At 45.1% G+C, this 18,971-nt stretch overlaps 1 protein-coding gene across 18 annotated transcripts in view; it reads right to left on the bottom strand.

The window, feature by feature from the left end:
- Positions 1-2,946: 2,946 nt before the first annotated feature.
- Positions 2,947-18,971, bottom strand: part of LOC109906798 (peripheral plasma membrane protein CASK) — a 43,021-nt gene continuing 26,996 nt past the window's right edge. For 5 of the 18 annotated variants that reach the window (XM_031792853.1, XM_031792858.1, XM_031792852.1 and 2 more), the window contains 14 exons: positions 18,665-18,853; positions 18,506-18,584; positions 18,346-18,431; positions 18,099-18,203; positions 17,938-18,006; positions 17,816-17,851; positions 14,874-14,912; positions 14,242-14,438; positions 13,095-13,210; positions 12,017-12,097; positions 9,287-9,367; positions 5,735-5,937; positions 5,112-5,216; positions 2,947-4,714 (listed from right to left, as the gene is read on the bottom strand). In XM_031792853.1, coding sequence (XP_031648713.1) covers positions 4,538-4,714; positions 5,112-5,216; positions 5,735-5,937; positions 9,287-9,367; positions 12,017-12,097; positions 13,095-13,210; positions 14,242-14,438; positions 14,874-14,912; positions 17,816-17,851; positions 17,938-18,006; positions 18,099-18,203; positions 18,346-18,431; positions 18,506-18,584; positions 18,665-18,853 — 1,563 coding nt within the window. In that variant the 3' untranslated portion in view covers positions 2,947-4,537. The remainder of the gene's footprint in view (positions 4,715-5,111; positions 5,217-5,734; positions 5,938-9,286; positions 9,368-12,016; positions 12,098-13,094; positions 13,211-14,241; positions 14,439-14,873; positions 14,913-17,815; positions 17,852-17,937; positions 18,007-18,098; positions 18,204-18,345; positions 18,432-18,505; positions 18,585-18,664; positions 18,854-18,971) is intronic. The other 13 variants (XM_031792867.1, XM_031792870.1, XM_031792868.1 and 10 more) reach the window with 8 other exon arrangements.

The following is an 18,971-nucleotide window of genomic DNA, read 5'->3' as shown; positions in this document are numbered from 1 at the left end:
TGATTGAAGTGGATTTAACAAGTGACATCAATAAGTGATCACAGCTTTCACCTGGATTCACCTGTTCAGTGTGTCATGGACAAAATAGGAGTTCCTAATGTTTTGTCCACTCAGTGCATTTTCAATGCATATACTTAGAGCTATATTGATCCATTTTATTCCCAGTGGATTTACCAGACTGCAAGAGTGAGTAGTGATTGAACCAACTCACTCACTGTCAAACCAAGTAATTGAATGGAGCCAAACATATACACAAAATTCAGCCTTGAAAGTTCCAGTGAGACAACTTCAGTCCAGTCAGAACATTCCTTCCAAAGCAGGAAATCAGCCATGCTGCCCTGGATATCGAGCAGACAATACAGCATCGCCGAAGGTCAGGATTTGTGTCCTGAACCTTTAGAAATCATCTTCAGTTTAAAGGGGTTTATTAGGACTTTAAGAGGTTGTTGATGTGTGACGACCACGGCAATGACAACGATGACGTCATGGCAACAGGGTTGTTCTTGAAGTGTGGTGGCATTTGCATCCCTTGCCTTTGCAACCATGAAAAACACATTAGTGACACGTAGTTACACATGTTTATACTGAACTGTTTATCAATCATAAAACACTGCAAGTCCTTTATACTGCAAAACTTTGTTTAACCATTGTTTAAAGTACTTAGGGTAAGCACATTTTCTTGTCCCAGTAGTGATGTGTGCAGTTGTGATCGGGGATTTAGAGATATCTATGATTTGAAATGCTAGAATTGTATAGATCAATAAATACAAAGTTGTATAATGTGTATTATAAACTGGGTGGTTCGAGCCCTGAATGCTGATTGGCTGACAGCCATGGTATATCACGAGTATGACAAAACTTTTATTTTTACAGCTCAAATTACGTTGGTAACCAGTTTATAATAGCAATAAGGCACCTCGGGGGTTTGTGGTATATGGCCAATATACCGCGTTGCGTCGTGCATAAGAACAGCCCTTAGCTGTGGTATATTGGCCATATACCACACCCTCCCATGCCTTATTTCTTAAGTATTTAGTAGTATAATGTCTGTCCCTCAGTTGTGTGCCATTGGTACCACCTTGAGAAATCACTTTGATCATTCTCTCCAGTGGCAAACTGTTATTGGGGTTATTAAAAATCTAGAAAATGATTACACGGAACAAAAATATAAAACGCAACATGTCAAGTGTTGGTCTCATTTTTCACAAGCTAAAATAAAAGATCCCAGAAATGTTCCAAACGCACAAAAAGCTTATTACTCTAAAATGTTGTGCAGAAATGTGTTAACATCCCTGTTAGTGAGCAGTTCTCATTTTTTTATTCTCTGGCAACAGCTCTGGTGGACATTCCTGTAGTCAGCATGCCAACTGCACGCTTCCTCAAAACTTGAGACAATTGTGGCATTGTGTTGTGACAACTGCACATTTTAGAGTTGTCTTTTATTGTCCCCAGCACAAGGTGCACCTGTGTAATGATCATGCTGTTTAAATCAGCTTCTTTCCTGTCAAGTGGATGGATTATCTTGGCAAAAGAGAAACACTAACAGGGATGTAAACACATTTATTTAAACGAGACTACTGTCCGGCAGCATATTTAAACGAGACTACTGTCCGGCGTCATATTTAAACGAGACTACTGTCCGGCGTCATATTTAAACGAGACTACTGTCCGGCGTCATATTTAAACGAGACTACTGTCCGGCGTCATATTTAAACGAGACTACTACCGGCAGCATATTTAAACGAGACTACTGCCCGACGGCATATTTGTACTAATGTTAGTGGAGATAGCATGCACACTGCAGCCACAAGCACACTGTAGATTCACAGTCCAAGGCCATCATGTAAATGTTACTCATAGACGGAGCGCACCACAAACCCCACATGGATTAGTGTCCTCAATCCCTTTTTAATTTCTGCCTTGCGGGCTCAGTCTCCTTGAGACGGGAGCTCTGAATCAATAAATATAAACACGGTTTATTAGGGCTTCATGACTTACCATTCGTAAGCTCCTTTGTCATTGTGATTCGGTCAGTCCTATGAATGCATTCATCAAACGAGAGACTACAGAGGTTGTGTGTTTGGGTTCATGTAGTTACCTACATCACTTGTTTACAAGCAAATTGAAGGCCTTTTTGTATGGGATGTCAATGTGAATCTGCAGTATGTCCATGGACACAGATAGTCTGATTGTATACCCAACAAAACATCTAACCACAAACGTGCTTTCACCATCATGATCCATGTCATTATTTAGGGCCAGAACTGTACCCATTACATAATCTCTGAACTACACCATTTTCCAGCAGCTAGGCCTAGGGGGTTATCTGGACAGGGCCATGGACTTCCCTAGTATTTCAGAACCATGGACAAAGCATTACATTTTAACTTGGACTAGAGAAAGCCATCTTAAGTCCGCAAGCTATTTAAAGTATTTGAAGGGTTCGGTCACAGCTCATTATTTGATAGGGTCAGAAGACAAATGGAAATTGGGTGACATATGTTTAGGTCTTGGCTCACAAATCCCGGGCTGTGATCAGGAGTCCCATCGGGGGGCACACAATTGGCCCAGCGTCGCCCGGGTTAGGGAAGGGTTCGGCCGAGGTAGGCCGTCATTGTAAATAAGAATTTGTTCTTAACTGACCTGCCTAGTTAAATAAATGTAAAATAAATAAATAAATCATCTGACAGTACAGATAGACTGCCATCTAGTGGACAATGTCTGACAGTACAGAAAGACTGCATTCTAGTGGACAATGTCTGACAGGACAGAGACTGACATCTTGTGGTCAATGGAAGCACTTGCATGACCATAATGTTCAGTATAAGCAGACTACTGCATTGCATCACACACAACCACCCATCCACACCTATAGCCACAGTCCACACATAGGGCCAAACCCGTCCACACGCACACACAGTAGAGGTGTACACTAGAGACTGTAGGGACTTATGAGACAGAACCCAAAGGCAGTTTACTTTGTCAACACTTAAAATGAAATATATTTTTTACAAAACAGAAAAAGAACAACATTTCATACCGAAGAGCTGCTTGTCATTTGCAGAGGGAACTTTACACAGGACTTTAAATGGTAACACTTTACTCCGGGCAGAGAGACATAACCCCTACATAACACACTGTCAGAAGCATGACAAAGCAGTTTATTTTTTTATGCTACAACAGTTCAGACAGGCACTACGCCCTTTTTACGACAGTGCTCATAAGGCGCTATGTCATGTCACCGCAAGTAAAGTGTTATAAAGAGTTTGTCACAATGAGCTCTTTTAGTATTATTATTATACACACACTGGCTCTTGGCATCACTCATATGACTTACGAACCACTGAAACATTTACACACCATAAAAATGCATCTCCTTCCATTGAACTTAAAACAGTAATACTCTTTTAAGACGACACAGTTCTGAAATGGCGGACCTATAGGATTGGACGTCCCACTCCGTATCCCCTCCCATTCCCACAACATATCAAATAGGGACAATTTACATACACGGCTCACTCTTATGGGCCTGCAGGACTGGGGGGTGTGCATAGGAGTCAGAGTCTTCTGCCCCAGCCGCATGCAGGGTGACTGCGTTGGATTATGTCGTTTTCTTCCCTCCTCCTGTCCGTCCATCCAGATAAGAGGGATGCCCTCTGGCTTGGACACCCGTGCTTTGGCGATGACCAAGGAGGAGAATCATCGCTTTACAGAGAGAAAGAGAGAGAGAAAGAAACAGAGGGGGGGGGAGCACCTGTTCTCGCCATTGTGCAAACTGAGATGTAAACAAACAGGGTATGTAGGGAATGAAGAGAGTTCAGGGGGGTGCTCCTTCAATGATTTGATTGACAGATACAGGGACCTATGAAATAAATAAAAGGAAGGGAATAGGGGCAGGGGTGTTCACTGTGCTTTTCTATCCGCCCAATAGGACGTGGTGTCACTGCGGCAGCGGCGACTGTGCGAGACCTCCGCTGTCTCTGAGGGGCGGAGCACGAAGAGTATGAGGCGGCCAATAGGAGTAAGGGGTCAGGGGGTCACACGGCAAGCTTCCGACTGACGACCATAGGAAATGCCTTATACAAGGTAAACAGCAACAAACACCCATCACCGTGTGTCACATCTGTCCTCCTCACTATCTCGCCTCAGACAGCTATCGCTGTAACGATACAAAAAGAAATAAGGTAGAAAATGCCCCTCCCCCTCCCTTTCATTCAACTCTAAGAACAGGACCATATTCATTATTTTTATATATATATATATATATATATATGTATGTATATGTATATATATACACACACACAACGATGTGCCTTTGAGGCAGTCAGTAAGAAGTGGAGAGGAAGACGACAGAAGTCACTGTTTTTCTTCAGGAGGACTCACTAAGGTTTCAGAGGCGGTATCAGTCCTTTTTCCTTCATCCACACGGTTTCCACAGAGATGTTCCACAGAGATGCATTGTAAAAGAAAACCGGGGTTTGTTGGGGAATGGGGGACGACAGTCAGAGTTTGGTGTTGGTTGGTCTGGGTTCAGGGGTTAATAAACCCAGGACACAGGAACCCACTGAGCGGTGGTACACACCAGGTTCACAGCCTCCTCCAGCAGACGGATGGTGTCGTCGATCTCGTTGTTGATGACGGTCTGGTCGAAGTAATGGGCGTAGGTCTTCTGGAGGCCCTCAGACTCCTTCTGCAGCCGCTGGAGGGAGTCATCCTAAAGGGACGAGGAGAGGGAAGAAAGAGTCAGAATAACAGGGGAAGAAAATACCCTCCTTCCAGGCATTGTGGGAAGGGTCGAGTCACACAATGGAAAGAAAGATGAAATGGGACTCTGGAAGGATCTTAGTATACTCGAAAACAAACCATTTACACACAAACACAATACACACACCTATAAAAGGAGTGCATATGAGCTAATCTACTTGTACATATCCAGTACTTACAGGCAGTTTCCTGCACCACTTGGGAAGCTTGGGTGCAAGGAGAAAGGCATGCCAAAGAAAAATCAAAAGGAATGCAGACAGGACACAGGCAGTGGGATGGACTTTCACCACAGCAAAAACACAACCCAAAACATGACGGACACAGTAGCAGTGTGTGTTGGCCCTAACCTCGTTCATTCCAGGGGTGATAGTGGGAGCTGCGATGAACACAACGTAAGGGGCAAACTCAGCCGTCCTCAACACCTTGAGTGCCTGAAGAGAAACAAGAGATGACTGACAGAAAACTGACTAGTGAGCTACATTTAAAAACTCTCCACAGTATTAATAAACAGGAAGTGTATATTCAACTGGCAGAACATAAACTGAAGAGATGAAGGTTAGGTTTAAGAGAGAGGGTTAGGTTAGAGTTAATGTTTGAGTTAAGGTCAGGTATATTTAGGTTAAGGGAAAGGCATAAAAGTTAACATTAGATCAGCATTCCACCATCACTGACTTTCTGCCGGTGGAATATATACTGCTTAATATATACTGGACACACACACCCCCCCCACCTCAGACAGACAACCCCACACACCCCCCACCTCACACAGACAACCCCACACACCCCACCTCACAGACAGACCCCACCCACTCCCAGCTCAGACAGACAACCCCACACACAGACAACCCCACCCATCCCCAGCTCACACACAGACAACCCCACCTCACACACAGACAACCACACCCGCCCGCCCGCCCACCCACCCCCCCACACACACAGACAAATCCGCCCATCCCCACCTCACACCTACCTGTGGTTCCACGTCCAGTATGGAGATCATACCCTGCTGGTGGATCTGGCGGATGGTCTCTAGCCGCGTGCCGTACATGGCGTCCTCGTGACTACCGTACTCCAGGTAGTCATTATTACTGATGTCCTGCATCATCTGGTCATGTGTCACAAAGTAGTAGTTCTTCCCATTCTCCTCGTCCTTCTTTGGAGGTCTGGTTGTGTCTGTGGGGAGGGAGAGAGAGGGGGAAAGGGAGGGAGATAGAGGGGGAAAGGGAGGGAGAGAGGGGGAATGGGAGAGAGAGAGGGGGAAAGGGGGGAGCGAGAGGGGGAAAGGGGGGAGAGAATTAGGGAGGGGTAAGTGATAGAACCTGAATGGAGGTTCCTACACTCAAGTCTTCCCTTAGTACATAGATGTCCATGTAGGTGTGGTAGTAGTGGTATTAGTGGTGGTGGTGGTAGTAGTGGTAGTAGCGGTGGTAACAGTGGTAGTAGTGGTGGTAGTGGCAGTAGTAGTGGTTGTGGTAGTAGCAGTAGTAGCTGTAGCAGTGGTGGTAGTAGTGGTAGTGGTGGTGGTAGTAGTGGTGGTAGCGGTAGTAGTAGCGGTATTAGCGGTGTAGTTGTAGTGGTGGTAGTGGTAGTAGTGGTGGTAGTTGTAGTAGCGGTGGTAGTTGTAGTAGCGGTAGTAGTAGTAGTGGCAGTAGCGGTGGTAGTAGTGGCAGTAGCGGTGGTAGTAGTGGTAGTAATATTAGCAGTGGTAGTAGCGGCGGTAGCAATGGTAGTAGTGGTAGTAGTGGCAGTAGCGGTGGTAATAGTGGCAGTAGTGGTAGTAGTGGCAGTAGTGGTGGTAGTAGTGGCAGTAGTGGTAGTGGTAGTAGCAGTGGTAGTAGCGGTGGTAGTAGCGGTGGTAGTGGTAGTAGCGGTGGTAGTAGTGGTGGTAGCGGTAGTAGTAGTAGTAGCGGTAGTAGTAGTAGTAGCGGTGGTAGTAGTAGAGGTAGTAGTGGTAGTAGTAGAGGTAGTAGTGGTGGTAGCGGTAGTAGTGGTGATGGTAGCGGTAGTAGTGGTGGTGGTAGCGGTAGTAGTGGTGGTGGTAGCGGTAGTAGTGGTGGTGGTAGCGGTAGTAGTGGTGGTGGTAGCGGTAGTAGTGGTGGCAGTAGTAGTAGTGGTGGTAGTAGCGGTGGTAGTAGTACAGTGCCTTGCGAAAGTATTCGGCCCCCTTGAACTTTGCAACCTTTTGCCACATTTCAGGCTTCAAACATAAAGATATAAAACTGTATTTTTTTTGTGAAGAATCAACAACAAGTGGGACACAATCATGAAGTGGAACGACATTTATTGGATATTTCAAACTTTTTTAACAAATCAAAAACTGAAAAATTGGGCGTGCAAAATTATTCAGCCCCCTTAAGTTAATACTTTGTAGCGCCACCTTTTGCTGCAATTACAGCTGTAAATTGCTTGGGGTATGTCTATCAGTTTTGCACATCGAGAGACTGAAATTTTTTCCCATTCCTCCTTGCAAAACAGCTCGAGCTCAGTGAGGTTGGATGGAGAGCATTTGTGAACAGCAGTTTTCAGTTCTTTCCACAGATTCTCGATTGGATTCAGGTCTTTGACTTGGCCATTCTAACACCTGGATATGTTTATTTTTGAACCATTCCATTGTAGATTTTGCTTTATGTTTTGGATCATTGTCTTGTTGGAAGACAAATCTCCGTCCCAGTCTCAGGTCTTTTGCAGACTCCATCAGGTTTTCTTACAGAATGGTCCTGTATTTGGCTCCATCCATCTTACCATGAATTTTAACCATCTTCCCTGTCCCTGCTGAAGAAAAGCAGGCCCAAACCATGATGCTGCCACCACCATGTTTGACAGTGGGGATGATGTGTTCAGGGTGATGAGCTGTGTTGCTTTTACGCCAAACATAACGTTTTGCATTGTTGCCAAAAAGTTCAATTTTGGTTTCATCTGACCAGAGCACCTTCTTCCACATGTTTGGTGTGTCTCCCAGGTGGCTTGTGGCAAACTTTAAACAACACTTTTTATGGATATCTTTAAGAAATGGCTTTCTTCTTGCCACTCTTCCATAAAGGCCAGATTTGTGCAATATACGACTGATTGTTGTCCTATGGACAGTCTCCCACCTCAGCTGTAGATCTCTGTAGTTCATCCAGAGTGATCATGGGCCTCTTGGCTGCATCTCTGATCAGTCTTCTCCTTGTATGAGCTGAAAGTTTAGAGGGACGGCCAGGTCTTGGTAGATTTGCAGTGGTCTGATACTCCTTCCATTTCAATATTATCGCTTGCACAGTGCTCCTTGGGATGTTTAAAGCTTGGGAAATCTTTTTGTATCCAAATCCGGCTTTAAACTTCTTCACAACAGTATCTCGGACCTGCCTGGTGTGTTCCTTGTTCTTCATGATTAACAGACCTCTGAGACTATCACAGTGCAGGTGCATTTATACGGAGACTTGATTACACACAGGTGGATTGTATTTATCATCATTAGTCATTTAGGTCAACATTGGATCATTCAGAGATCCTCACTGAACTTCTGGAGAGAGTTTGCTGCACTGAAAGTAAAGGGGCTGAATAATTTTGCACGCCCAATTTTTCAGTTTTTGATTTGTTAAAAAAAGTTTGAAATATCCAATAAATGTTGTTCCACTTCATGATTGTGTCCCACTTGTTGTTGATTCTTCACACAAAAATACAGTTTTATATCTTTATGTTTGAAGCCTGAAATGTGGCAAAAGGTCGCAAAGTTCAAGGGGGCCGAATACTTTCATAGTAGCAGCGGTAGTAGGGGTAGTAGTGGTGGTGGTAGTAGCGGTGGTAGTAGCAGTGGCAGTAGTGGTGGTGGTAGTAGTAGTAGTAGTAGTGGCAGTAGTGGTGGTAGTAGTGGTGGTAGTAGCGGTGGTAGCGGAAGTAGTAGTAGTAGTAGCGGTAGTAGTGGTAGTAGCGGTGGTAGTAGAAGTAGCAGTGGTATTAGGGGTAGTAGTGGTGGTAGCGGTGGCAGTAGTGGTGGTTGTAGTGGTGGCAGTAGTAGTGGTAGCAGTAGTGGTGGTAGTGGTAGTAGTGGTGGTAGTAGTGGTAGTAGTGGTGGTGGTGGTGGTGGTGGTGGTGGTAGTAGTAGTGGTAGTGGTAGTAGTAGTAGTAGTAGTAGTAGTAGTAGTAGTAGTAGTAGTAGTAGTAGTGGCAGTAGTGGTGGTAGGAGTGGTAGTAGCGGTGGTGGCAGTAGTAGCGGTAGTAGTGGTAGTGGTAGTAGTAGCTGTAGTAGTGGTAGTGGTGGTAGCAGTAGTAGTGGTAGTAGTGGTAGTAGCGGTGGTAGTAGTAGCTGTAGTAGTGGTAGTGGTGGTAGCGGTAGTAGTGGTAGTAGCGGTGGTAGTGGTAGTAGTAGCGGTGGTAGTAGTAGTAGTAGTAGTAGTAGCAGTAGTGGCGGTGGTAGTAGTAGCGGTGGTAGTAGTGGTTGTGGTGGTAGTAGCGGTGGTAGTAGTAGTAGTAGTAGTAGTAGTAGTAGTAGTAGTAACACTGGTAGTGGTAGTAACAGTGGTAGTGGTAGTAGGTCTCTTACGGGGAATGGGATAGGCAAATCGGTCTGGGTGCTTCGTGATGAGCGTGTTCTTGATGTGCCTCCTGCCAACTCCATGGGCCCCTGGGAAGAGAGACACATAAGACAGAGATGTTAAATAATGTGTTGTCAACTGTTCCCCTTTAGTTAACACTAGAGGTCGAACGATTTATCGGAATGGCTGATTAATTAGGGACAATTTCAAGTTCTCATAACAATCGGAAATCGGTATTTTTGGACACCGATTTGGCTGATTATTATTATTATACCTTTATTTAAGTAGGCAAGTCAGTTAATAAGAGCACATTCTTATTTTCAATGACGGCCTTGGAACAGTGGGTTAACTGCCTTGTTCAGGGGCAGAAAGACAGATTTTTACCTTGTCAACTCGGGTATTCGTTTTTGCAACGTTCAGGTTACTAGTCCAACGCTATAACCACCTGCCTTACGTTGCACTCCACGAGGAGCCTGTGTGGCAGGCTGACTACCTGTTATGCGAGGGCAGCAAGAAGCCAAGGTAAGGTGCTAGCTAGCATTAAACTGATTAAAAAAAACAATCAATCTTAACATAATCACTAGTTAACTACACATGGTTGATGATATTACTAGTTTATCTAGCGTGTCCTGCATTGCATATAATCGATGCAGTGCCTGTTAATTTCTCATCGATTCACAGCCTACTTCGCCAAACGGTGAGGATTTAGCACTGTCGTTGCACCAAACCTAACCATCAACATCAATGACTTTCTTTAAAATCAATACACAAGTATATATTTTTAAACCTGCATATTTAGTTAATATTGCCTGCTAACATGAATTTCTTATAACTAGGGAAATTCTCTTGCGTTCTGTGCAAGCAGTCAGGGTATATGCAGCAGTTTGGGCCACCTGGCTTGTTGCGAACTGTGTGAAATCCATTTATTTGCAAACAAAGACCGCAATTAATTTACCAGAATAGTACATAATTGTAATTATGTATGTAATTGTAATTGTACATAACATTGAAGGTTGTACAATGTAACAGCAATATTTAGACTTAGGGATGCTACCCATTAGAAAAAATACGGAACGGTTCCGTATTGTGGTAGTAGAATCAGAATTATTTAGGTAACATTGATAAATATGTTTTTATCAATTTTCATAAGTATGCTTATGTGGGAAAAAGTTACTTGGGCCCCAGAGAGGGTCAGGCTTGTCTTCATATGTAAACTTATCTTTTAAACCATGTGAAGGGAACCAATTATCTCTTGGCTCCACAATGTCTGTGTGCCAGTCACTCCCTACTTTTCCTATTGGGGAGAGAAGGATGGCAGTGTCAGGAACCATTGTATGTTCCCTCTGAGGTTGCCCTTATCTTGACCTAGAGGCTCACTCTTCTCTCCCTGAGCTTGTCCAGGAGGGATTGTATTTTTGATGGGAGTGTCTAGAATTGACAATTGATATATGCCATTGGATGAGGTAATGTTTTGGTTCTAAGTGGTACCAAGAACGAGATAAGAACTTCAGTTTAGGAGACCAAACTGAACGATAATTTATAGCCAATGCTGTCTGGCTGTGTGTGTCTTGGCCATAAATGATACTAGGAACTGTTTTGTAAGCACTCTCAGAGAATGAATTTATGGACACTGAATTGATCTGAGAGTCACAGGGCTATGGTGAAGCTCATATAATTAAAGATGGACTTTATGATAACTCTGACTTGTGTGTGGTTTGCTCTCTAATGATTTGGTAAAACAGGAAATTTCCACGATAGTATTTCACTGAAAGAATAAAAGTTTTGTTTTCGAAATGATCGTTTCTGGATCTGACCATATTAATGACCTAAGGCTCGTATTTCTGTGTGTTATATTTGATAAAGCAGTCTGACTGAGCAAAGGTAGGCAGCAGCAGGCTCGTAAGCATTCATTCAAACAGCACTTTCGTGCGTTAGCCAGCAGCTCTTCACAATGCTTCAAGCATTGAGCTGTTTATGACTTCAAGCCTATCAACTCCTGAGATTAGGCTGGTGTAACCGATGTGAAATGGCTAGCTAGTTAGCGGGGTGCGCGCTAATAGCGTTTCAAACGGTGACGTTCACTCGCTCTGAGACTTGGAGTGGTTGTTCCCCTTGCTCTGTAAGGGACCCGGATTTTGTGGAGCGATGGGTAAACGATGCTTCGAGGGTGGCTGTTGTCGATGTGTTCCTGGTTCGAGCCCAGGTAGGGTCGAGGAGAGGGACGGAAGCTATACTGTTACACTGGCAATACTAAAGTGTCTATATAATATCCAATAGTCAAAGGTATATGAAATACAAATGGTATAGAGGGAAATAGTCCTAGAATTCCAATAATAACTACAACCTAAAACTTCTTACCTGGGAATATTGAAGACTCATGTTAAAAGGAACCACCAGCTTTCATATGTTCATGTTCTGAGCAAGGAACTGAAACGTTACCACATATTGCACTTTTACTTTCTTCTCCAACACTTTGTTTTTGCATTAAACCAAATTGAACATGTTTCATTATTTATGAGGCTAAATTGATTTTATTGATGTATTATATTAAGTTAAAATAAGTGTTCATTCAGTATTGTTGTAATTGTCATTATTACAAATAAATAAAATGTAAAAAATTTGGCCGATTAAATCGATATCGGCTTTTTTTGGTCCTCCAATAATCGGTATCGGCGTTGAAAAATCATAATCGGTCGACCTCTAGTTAATACTACCTAAGAACCATCTGTCTAACGTACCCAACAAAACAAGCGTTTTCCTCTTGAATGCAGGCAGTTTGACCACCTCTTCATACGTGACCAGGTCTAGTTGGTCAAACACTGAAACAGAGAAGGTGAAAGGCATTAGAGATGTTCACTGAGAGCCATAGGAATGATGGAACACAGACACAATGGAAGGGGGTCGTCTGTAGTGCACAGCACAGGAAGGTGAATCAAATGAATGGCTTAAATAAAGAATGGATCGCTGAAATAAGTTTACTGATAACAGTGTGAAAAAGATTGCGGTTTGTTTTTGCCATCTAAAGGGCCTACATGTGATTGGAATTATTTTACATCACATCAATACTTCAGGTCTGCGAGAGACGGACAAACCAGGACACATACAACCCAAAACGAGGAAGAACAAATTAAACAGCGAGACAGAAGTTCAAACTGTGGACTGACGTCAAACAAGGAAAAGAGCGTGAATGAAGTAGAGGATAGAGGGAGAGAAACAGAGGAGGGCATCATTCAGAGTTACTTACATGCAGCCAAGCCATTGGGTAAGAGACGCATGAAAGATGGACAGAACAGAGGGAAGGAGGGAGGGGAGGGTTAATAGAAGAAAAGGTAAATTAAAAACATTACAGTACATAGCTTGGACTCGGAGGCCAGGTTGTTAATGGCAGGAGCGTTAGACATGTAACATTGAGACAACGTTTAGAGAGGAGCTCTTTGAGGGAGGAAAGGGGCCTGTTCTGAGGGAAGAGCATGCAGCATTAGTCAGATTCAGTTGGAAACCATTCCACAGACAGTACAGTAGTAAGCTAAGCATTTAGCTCTACAGACCGGGAATGTCTTTATTATACAATAAAAAAAATACTCCATTCAGAATTGAGACTATATTTTGGCCAGTGAATAAAGCTTCAAGAGAATATCTGGCATATAACATCTGAATGCATCATACAATATAAAATACAACGGAAACATCTGGAACACTTGGAATATCTTATAGCAAACATGTCAAGCCAAACACTTTTACACACACGGTCCACAGAATAAAGAACTGGTTTCTGATCGTATTATTAAAACATGCTGTGTGTGTGTGTGTGTGTACCTGCGTTGTGCTTGGCCAGGTACTTGTCTTTGTACTGTTTCTTCTTCTTGCCAAACCAGGTACAGCTGGCCTGCTGCTCCTGCTTAGTCTTCTCCATGGCTATACACGCCACACGCCTGGGGGGGGGGGGGTTAATAAAATGTAAGGAAATAAAGATACTTCACTGATTACTCCTAGTTATTTTAATTCTGTGGTAACGGCCCTCAAAACCAAAGACCAGAGATTGAGTCAAATTTCTACTTAACATTTGGGAAAAGCACTGCATATTTTTCTATTAGGATTTTTTGCAATTCTTGCATTGTAATTTCAATCCACTTCCTGAATTGGAAATGGAGTTGGAACGGAAGCACCAACCCTGCTGGGTTTTACAGTATGGGTTCCATGGGTTCTGTCTAGAGGTCGGCCGATTAATCGGAATGGCCGATTAATTTTATACCTTTATTTAACTAGGCAAGTCAGTTAAGAACACATTCTTATTTTCAATGACGACGGTGGGTTAACTGCCTCGTTCAGGGGCAGAAAGGACAGATTTTCACCTTGTCAGCTCGGGGGATCCAATCTTGCAACCTTACAGTTAACTAGTCCAACACAATAACGACCTGCCTCTCTCTCGTTGCACTCCACAAGGAGACTGCCGGTTACGCGAATGCAGTAAGCCAAGGTAAATTGCTATCTAGCATTAAACTTATCTTATTCAAAAAAATCTATCAGAATCACTAGTTAACAGATGCTTGATGATATTACTAGATATTAGCGTGTCCTGCATTGCATATTTTTTTTTTTTATTGTTTTTTTTAACCTCTAGGCAAGTCAGTTAAGAACAACTTCTTATTTTCAATGACAGCCTAGGAACTGCCTGTTCAGGGGCAGAACGACATATTTGTACCTTGTCAGCTCGGGGGTTTGAACTTCCGAATACCAGTCCAACTCTCTAACCACTAGGCTACCCTGCCGCCCCAGATAATCTGACTGAGCATACAAGTATCTAAGTATCTGACTGAGCGGTGGTAGGCAGAAGCAGGCGCGTAAACATTCATTCAAACAGCACCTTTTAAAAAAAAAAATCGGTATTGGCTTTTTTGGTCCTCCAATAATCGGTATCGGCGTTGAAAAATCATAATCGGTCGACCTCTAGTTCTGTCCTCACCACTCCTGTAGTTCTGGTGACGGTATGAGCCCTGCGGTTCCGTTCTTAGTGTTCTCCAGCTTGCCCTGCCACCAGTTGTGGTCGTCCTTACTGATGATCTGGATGATGTCACCCACCCGGAAGCGGATCCCGGCCTCCTTACAGGGAATGAGGTCATCCTTGGCGGGGTCGTACTCAAACTGGGCACGCACGTAGATCTGAGGGAGGAAACCGAGGAATGTGATTGGTTAGGCCCGCTGATCTGGGAGGGAATAGGGGGACTGATTGATCAAGCTGGAGGTATGGAGGAAAGAGGTGATTTTGATTGGTCAAGCTCCTGACGAGAGCTGTACAGGACACTGATTGGTCGAAATGGCCACAATCGACAAATTAAACAAGAAGCAAAGAGGCGGAGGAGAGAAGAAGAAGAAGAGTCGGGCGAAAAAGAGAAAACAAATAAGGCAACATCAAAGAAAGCTTTACCATTTTAATCGTTCTGGTTGCCCCTGATTGGCTACATTTGACGCGCAAACGACCAACCATTTTAATGGAGGGGGATTATGGACGCCAGCTAATGTTGAATCTACAAGAGCTACAATGAGGGACATACTGCATGGGATCTACTGCTACTTGGATCCACTGAGAGATCTTACCTTGATGGACATTTTGTCCTTGATGACAGGTCTGGAGATCTAGGGGGTTGAGAGCATCACACACACATCATGCAGTAGAAATCATACGGGACATCGACAAAGGAGGTGAGAGTGAGTAGGACGGGCTACGACAGGGAGACAGGCTACGACAGGGAGACAGGCTACGACAGGGAGACAGGCTACGACAGGCTACGACAGGGAGACAGGCTACGACAGGGAGACAGGCTACGACAGGGAGACAGGCTACGACAGGGAGACAGGCTACGACAGGGAGACAGGCTACGACAGGGAGACAGGCTACGACAGGGAGACAGGCTACGACAGGGAGACAGGCTACGACAGGGAGACAGGCTACGACAGGGAGACTTTGCAATGAGGCCCTTTATCTACTTCTCCACAGTCATGGATATCATATGAATGATATCATATGACGTGTACACACACACACACACACACACACACGTGTACACACACACACAGACGTACACACACAAACACACAGACGTACACACACAAACACACAGACGTACACACACACACAGACGCACAGACGTACACACACACACACACACACACAGACGTTCACACATGCACACACAGACACACACACACACACGTACACACACACACACAGACGCACACACACACAGACGCACACACACACACACACAGACAGACGTACACACACACACACAGACAGACGTGTACACACACACAGACGTGTACACACACACAGACGTACACACACGTACACACACACAGACGTACACACACACACACACACACAGACGTACACACACACACACACACACACACACACACAGACGTACACCCACACAGACGTACACCCACACAGACGTACACCCACACAGACGTACACCCACACACAGACGTTCACACACGCACACACACAGACGTACACACACACGTACACACAGACGCACACACACACGTACACACAGACGTACACACACACAGACGTACACACACACACAGACGTACACACACAGACGTACACACACAGACGTACACCCACAGACGCACACACACACGCACACACACACACGTACACACACACGTACACACAGACGCACACACACGTACACACAGACGCACACACACAGACGCACACACACACACAGACACACACACAGACGTACACACACACAGACGTACAGACGTACACACACACACAGACGTACACACACACAGACGTACACACACACACAGACGTACACACACACAACACACACAGACGTACACACACACAGACGTACACACACACAGACGTACACACACACACACAGACGTACACACACACACAGACGTACACACACACACAGACGTACACACACACACACAGACGTACACACACACACAGACGTACACACACACACACACAGACGTACCCACACAGACGTACACCCACACAGACGTACACCCACACACACACAGACGCACACACACAGGTACACACACACACAGACGTACACACACACAGACGTGTACACACACACAGACGTGTACACACAGACAGACGTGTACACACACACACAGACAGACGTGTACACACACACACAGACAGACGTGTACACACACACAGACGTGTACACACACACAGACGTGTACACACACACAGACGTGTACACACACACAGACGTGTACACACACACAGACGTGTACACAGACAGACGTGTACACACAGACAGACGTGTACACACACACACAGACAGACGTGTACACACACACACAGACAGACGTGTACACACACACACAGACAGACGTGTACACACACACAGACGTGTACACACACACAGACGTGTACACACACACAGACGTGTACACACACACAGACGTGTACACACACACACAGACGTGTACACACACACACACAGACGTGTACACACACACACACAGACGTGTACACACACACACACAGACGTGTACACACACACACAGACGTGTACACACACACACAGACGTGTACACACACACAGACGTGTACACACACACACAGACGTGTACACACACACAGACGTACACACACACAGACGTACACACACACAGACGTACACACACACAGACGTACACACACACAGACGTACACACACGTACACACACACACAGACGTACACACACGTACACACACAGACGTACACACACACACAGACGTACACACACACACACACACACACAGACGTACACACACACACACACACACAGACGTACACACACACACACACACAGACGCACCACACACACAACACACACAGACGCACACACACACACACAGACGTACACACACACACACACAGACGTACACACACACACACGTACACACGTACACACACACACAGACGTACACACATACACACACAGACGTACACACATACACACACAGACGTACACACACACAGACACAGACGTACACACACACACACACACAGACGTACACACACACACAGACGTACACACACACACAGACGTACACACACACACACACACAGGTACACACAGACGTACACACACACACACACAGATGTACACACACACACACAGACGTACACACACACACACAGACGTACACACACACACACACACACACACACACACACACACACACACACAGACGTACACACACACACACACACACAGACGTACACACACACACACACACACACACACACGACGTACACACACACACACACACACACACACACACAGACGTACACACACACACACACACACAGACGTACACACACACACACACACACGTACACATACACACAGACGTACACATACACACAGACACACACACAGACCTACACACACACAAAAACAAGCAAATGGTGTCCCTGGTCTAGACAAAGCCATGTGAGAGGAGGAGTCAGACATCAGAGAAGAGAGGGAGTGGAGGAGTCAGGGAAGTCTATAGCTCTCACCTGTCGTCCTTTAGGCTGGATGGTAGAGGGCAGATCCTACAAGCACACACAGAGTTAACACACATCTAATACAGCACAATAGATTCATCTGACAGAAGCGATATCGAGCCACAGCTCCTCACCAGGATGGAGCTAGTGACACTAGCATGGCCGTTCGCTGGCGACTGTCTGGATAGGTCGGGGGACTCTTTCTGCAGACACACATGAACAAAAAAACGTGAAAAACATACCAACAAAAAATGACTTATACCTGAAGAATAGAACGCTTCTTTACCTCATTTACCTGATTTTCTAGAGACACAAGAGAATCGGTCCATACCTCGCAAGACATGGACTGTGACCGGTAGCTGGGTACGATCTTAAAGGTAACACTCCCTCGCATTTCCCTCTGTGGGGACACAACATTATCATCAAATGATCACAACCAATAAGAGCCTTCCACTGATACACATGTACCGTAGTACTGTGTAAAGACAAAACTAGCTAATTGGACAATGGTGAGAACGAGAGAATCTGATTGGACAACACACCAGCATCTTCTGGAGCTGTTCTACGGTCTGATTGGCAACGCTGATCCCGTTGATCTCTCTGATCTCATCGCCGACATGCAGCGTACCTACAAGAAGACAGAGGGTGAATGTGGGTCTGTTTGTGGTCAGGTGTACGGCATATTCCAAAAGTGTACTGTACCTTGTCTGTGGATCATTCCTCCGTGCATGATACGGGCCACGATGCAGTGGTTCAGATCGTTCATCTTCAGAGTGATGCCCTGAAGAGGTCAAGGGTGAAAGGTCAAATAGGAAGACTCAGTAAATGTGTGTGGTCGGTGTTTGTTTGTGTGTGTCGTACCATAGGTTCGTCAGTGTTCTTCTGGAACTGAACCAGGCGTACTCGAGTCACGTTCTCCAGGTCCATGTCCCCGTTGGTGCTCTCGGGAGAGTCTCCGTTCAGGTAGGGTGAGGTGGGCGGGGGGGTCACCCTCAGAGCCTCGTCACTGTACACCTCATGGGCCACCACGTCATGGGTCTGGAGCAAGGCCTACACACACACACACAATAAGACACACCCTCACACAGACATCTACAGCAGACAATGTGTGTGTAATATGGCCTTTTAAACAAGGCACTAACTAAATTCACCCTGTATTATTGGTCAC

This window comes from Oncorhynchus kisutch, linkage group LG16, assembly GCF_002021735.2.
Source record: "Oncorhynchus kisutch isolate 150728-3 linkage group LG16, Okis_V2, whole genome shotgun sequence".
NCBI classification, from domain to species: domain Eukaryota; kingdom Metazoa; phylum Chordata; class Actinopteri; order Salmoniformes; family Salmonidae; genus Oncorhynchus; species Oncorhynchus kisutch.
The sequence above is the reverse complement of the archived record's forward strand: the minus strand, read 5'-3'. Positions and strand labels throughout refer to the sequence as shown.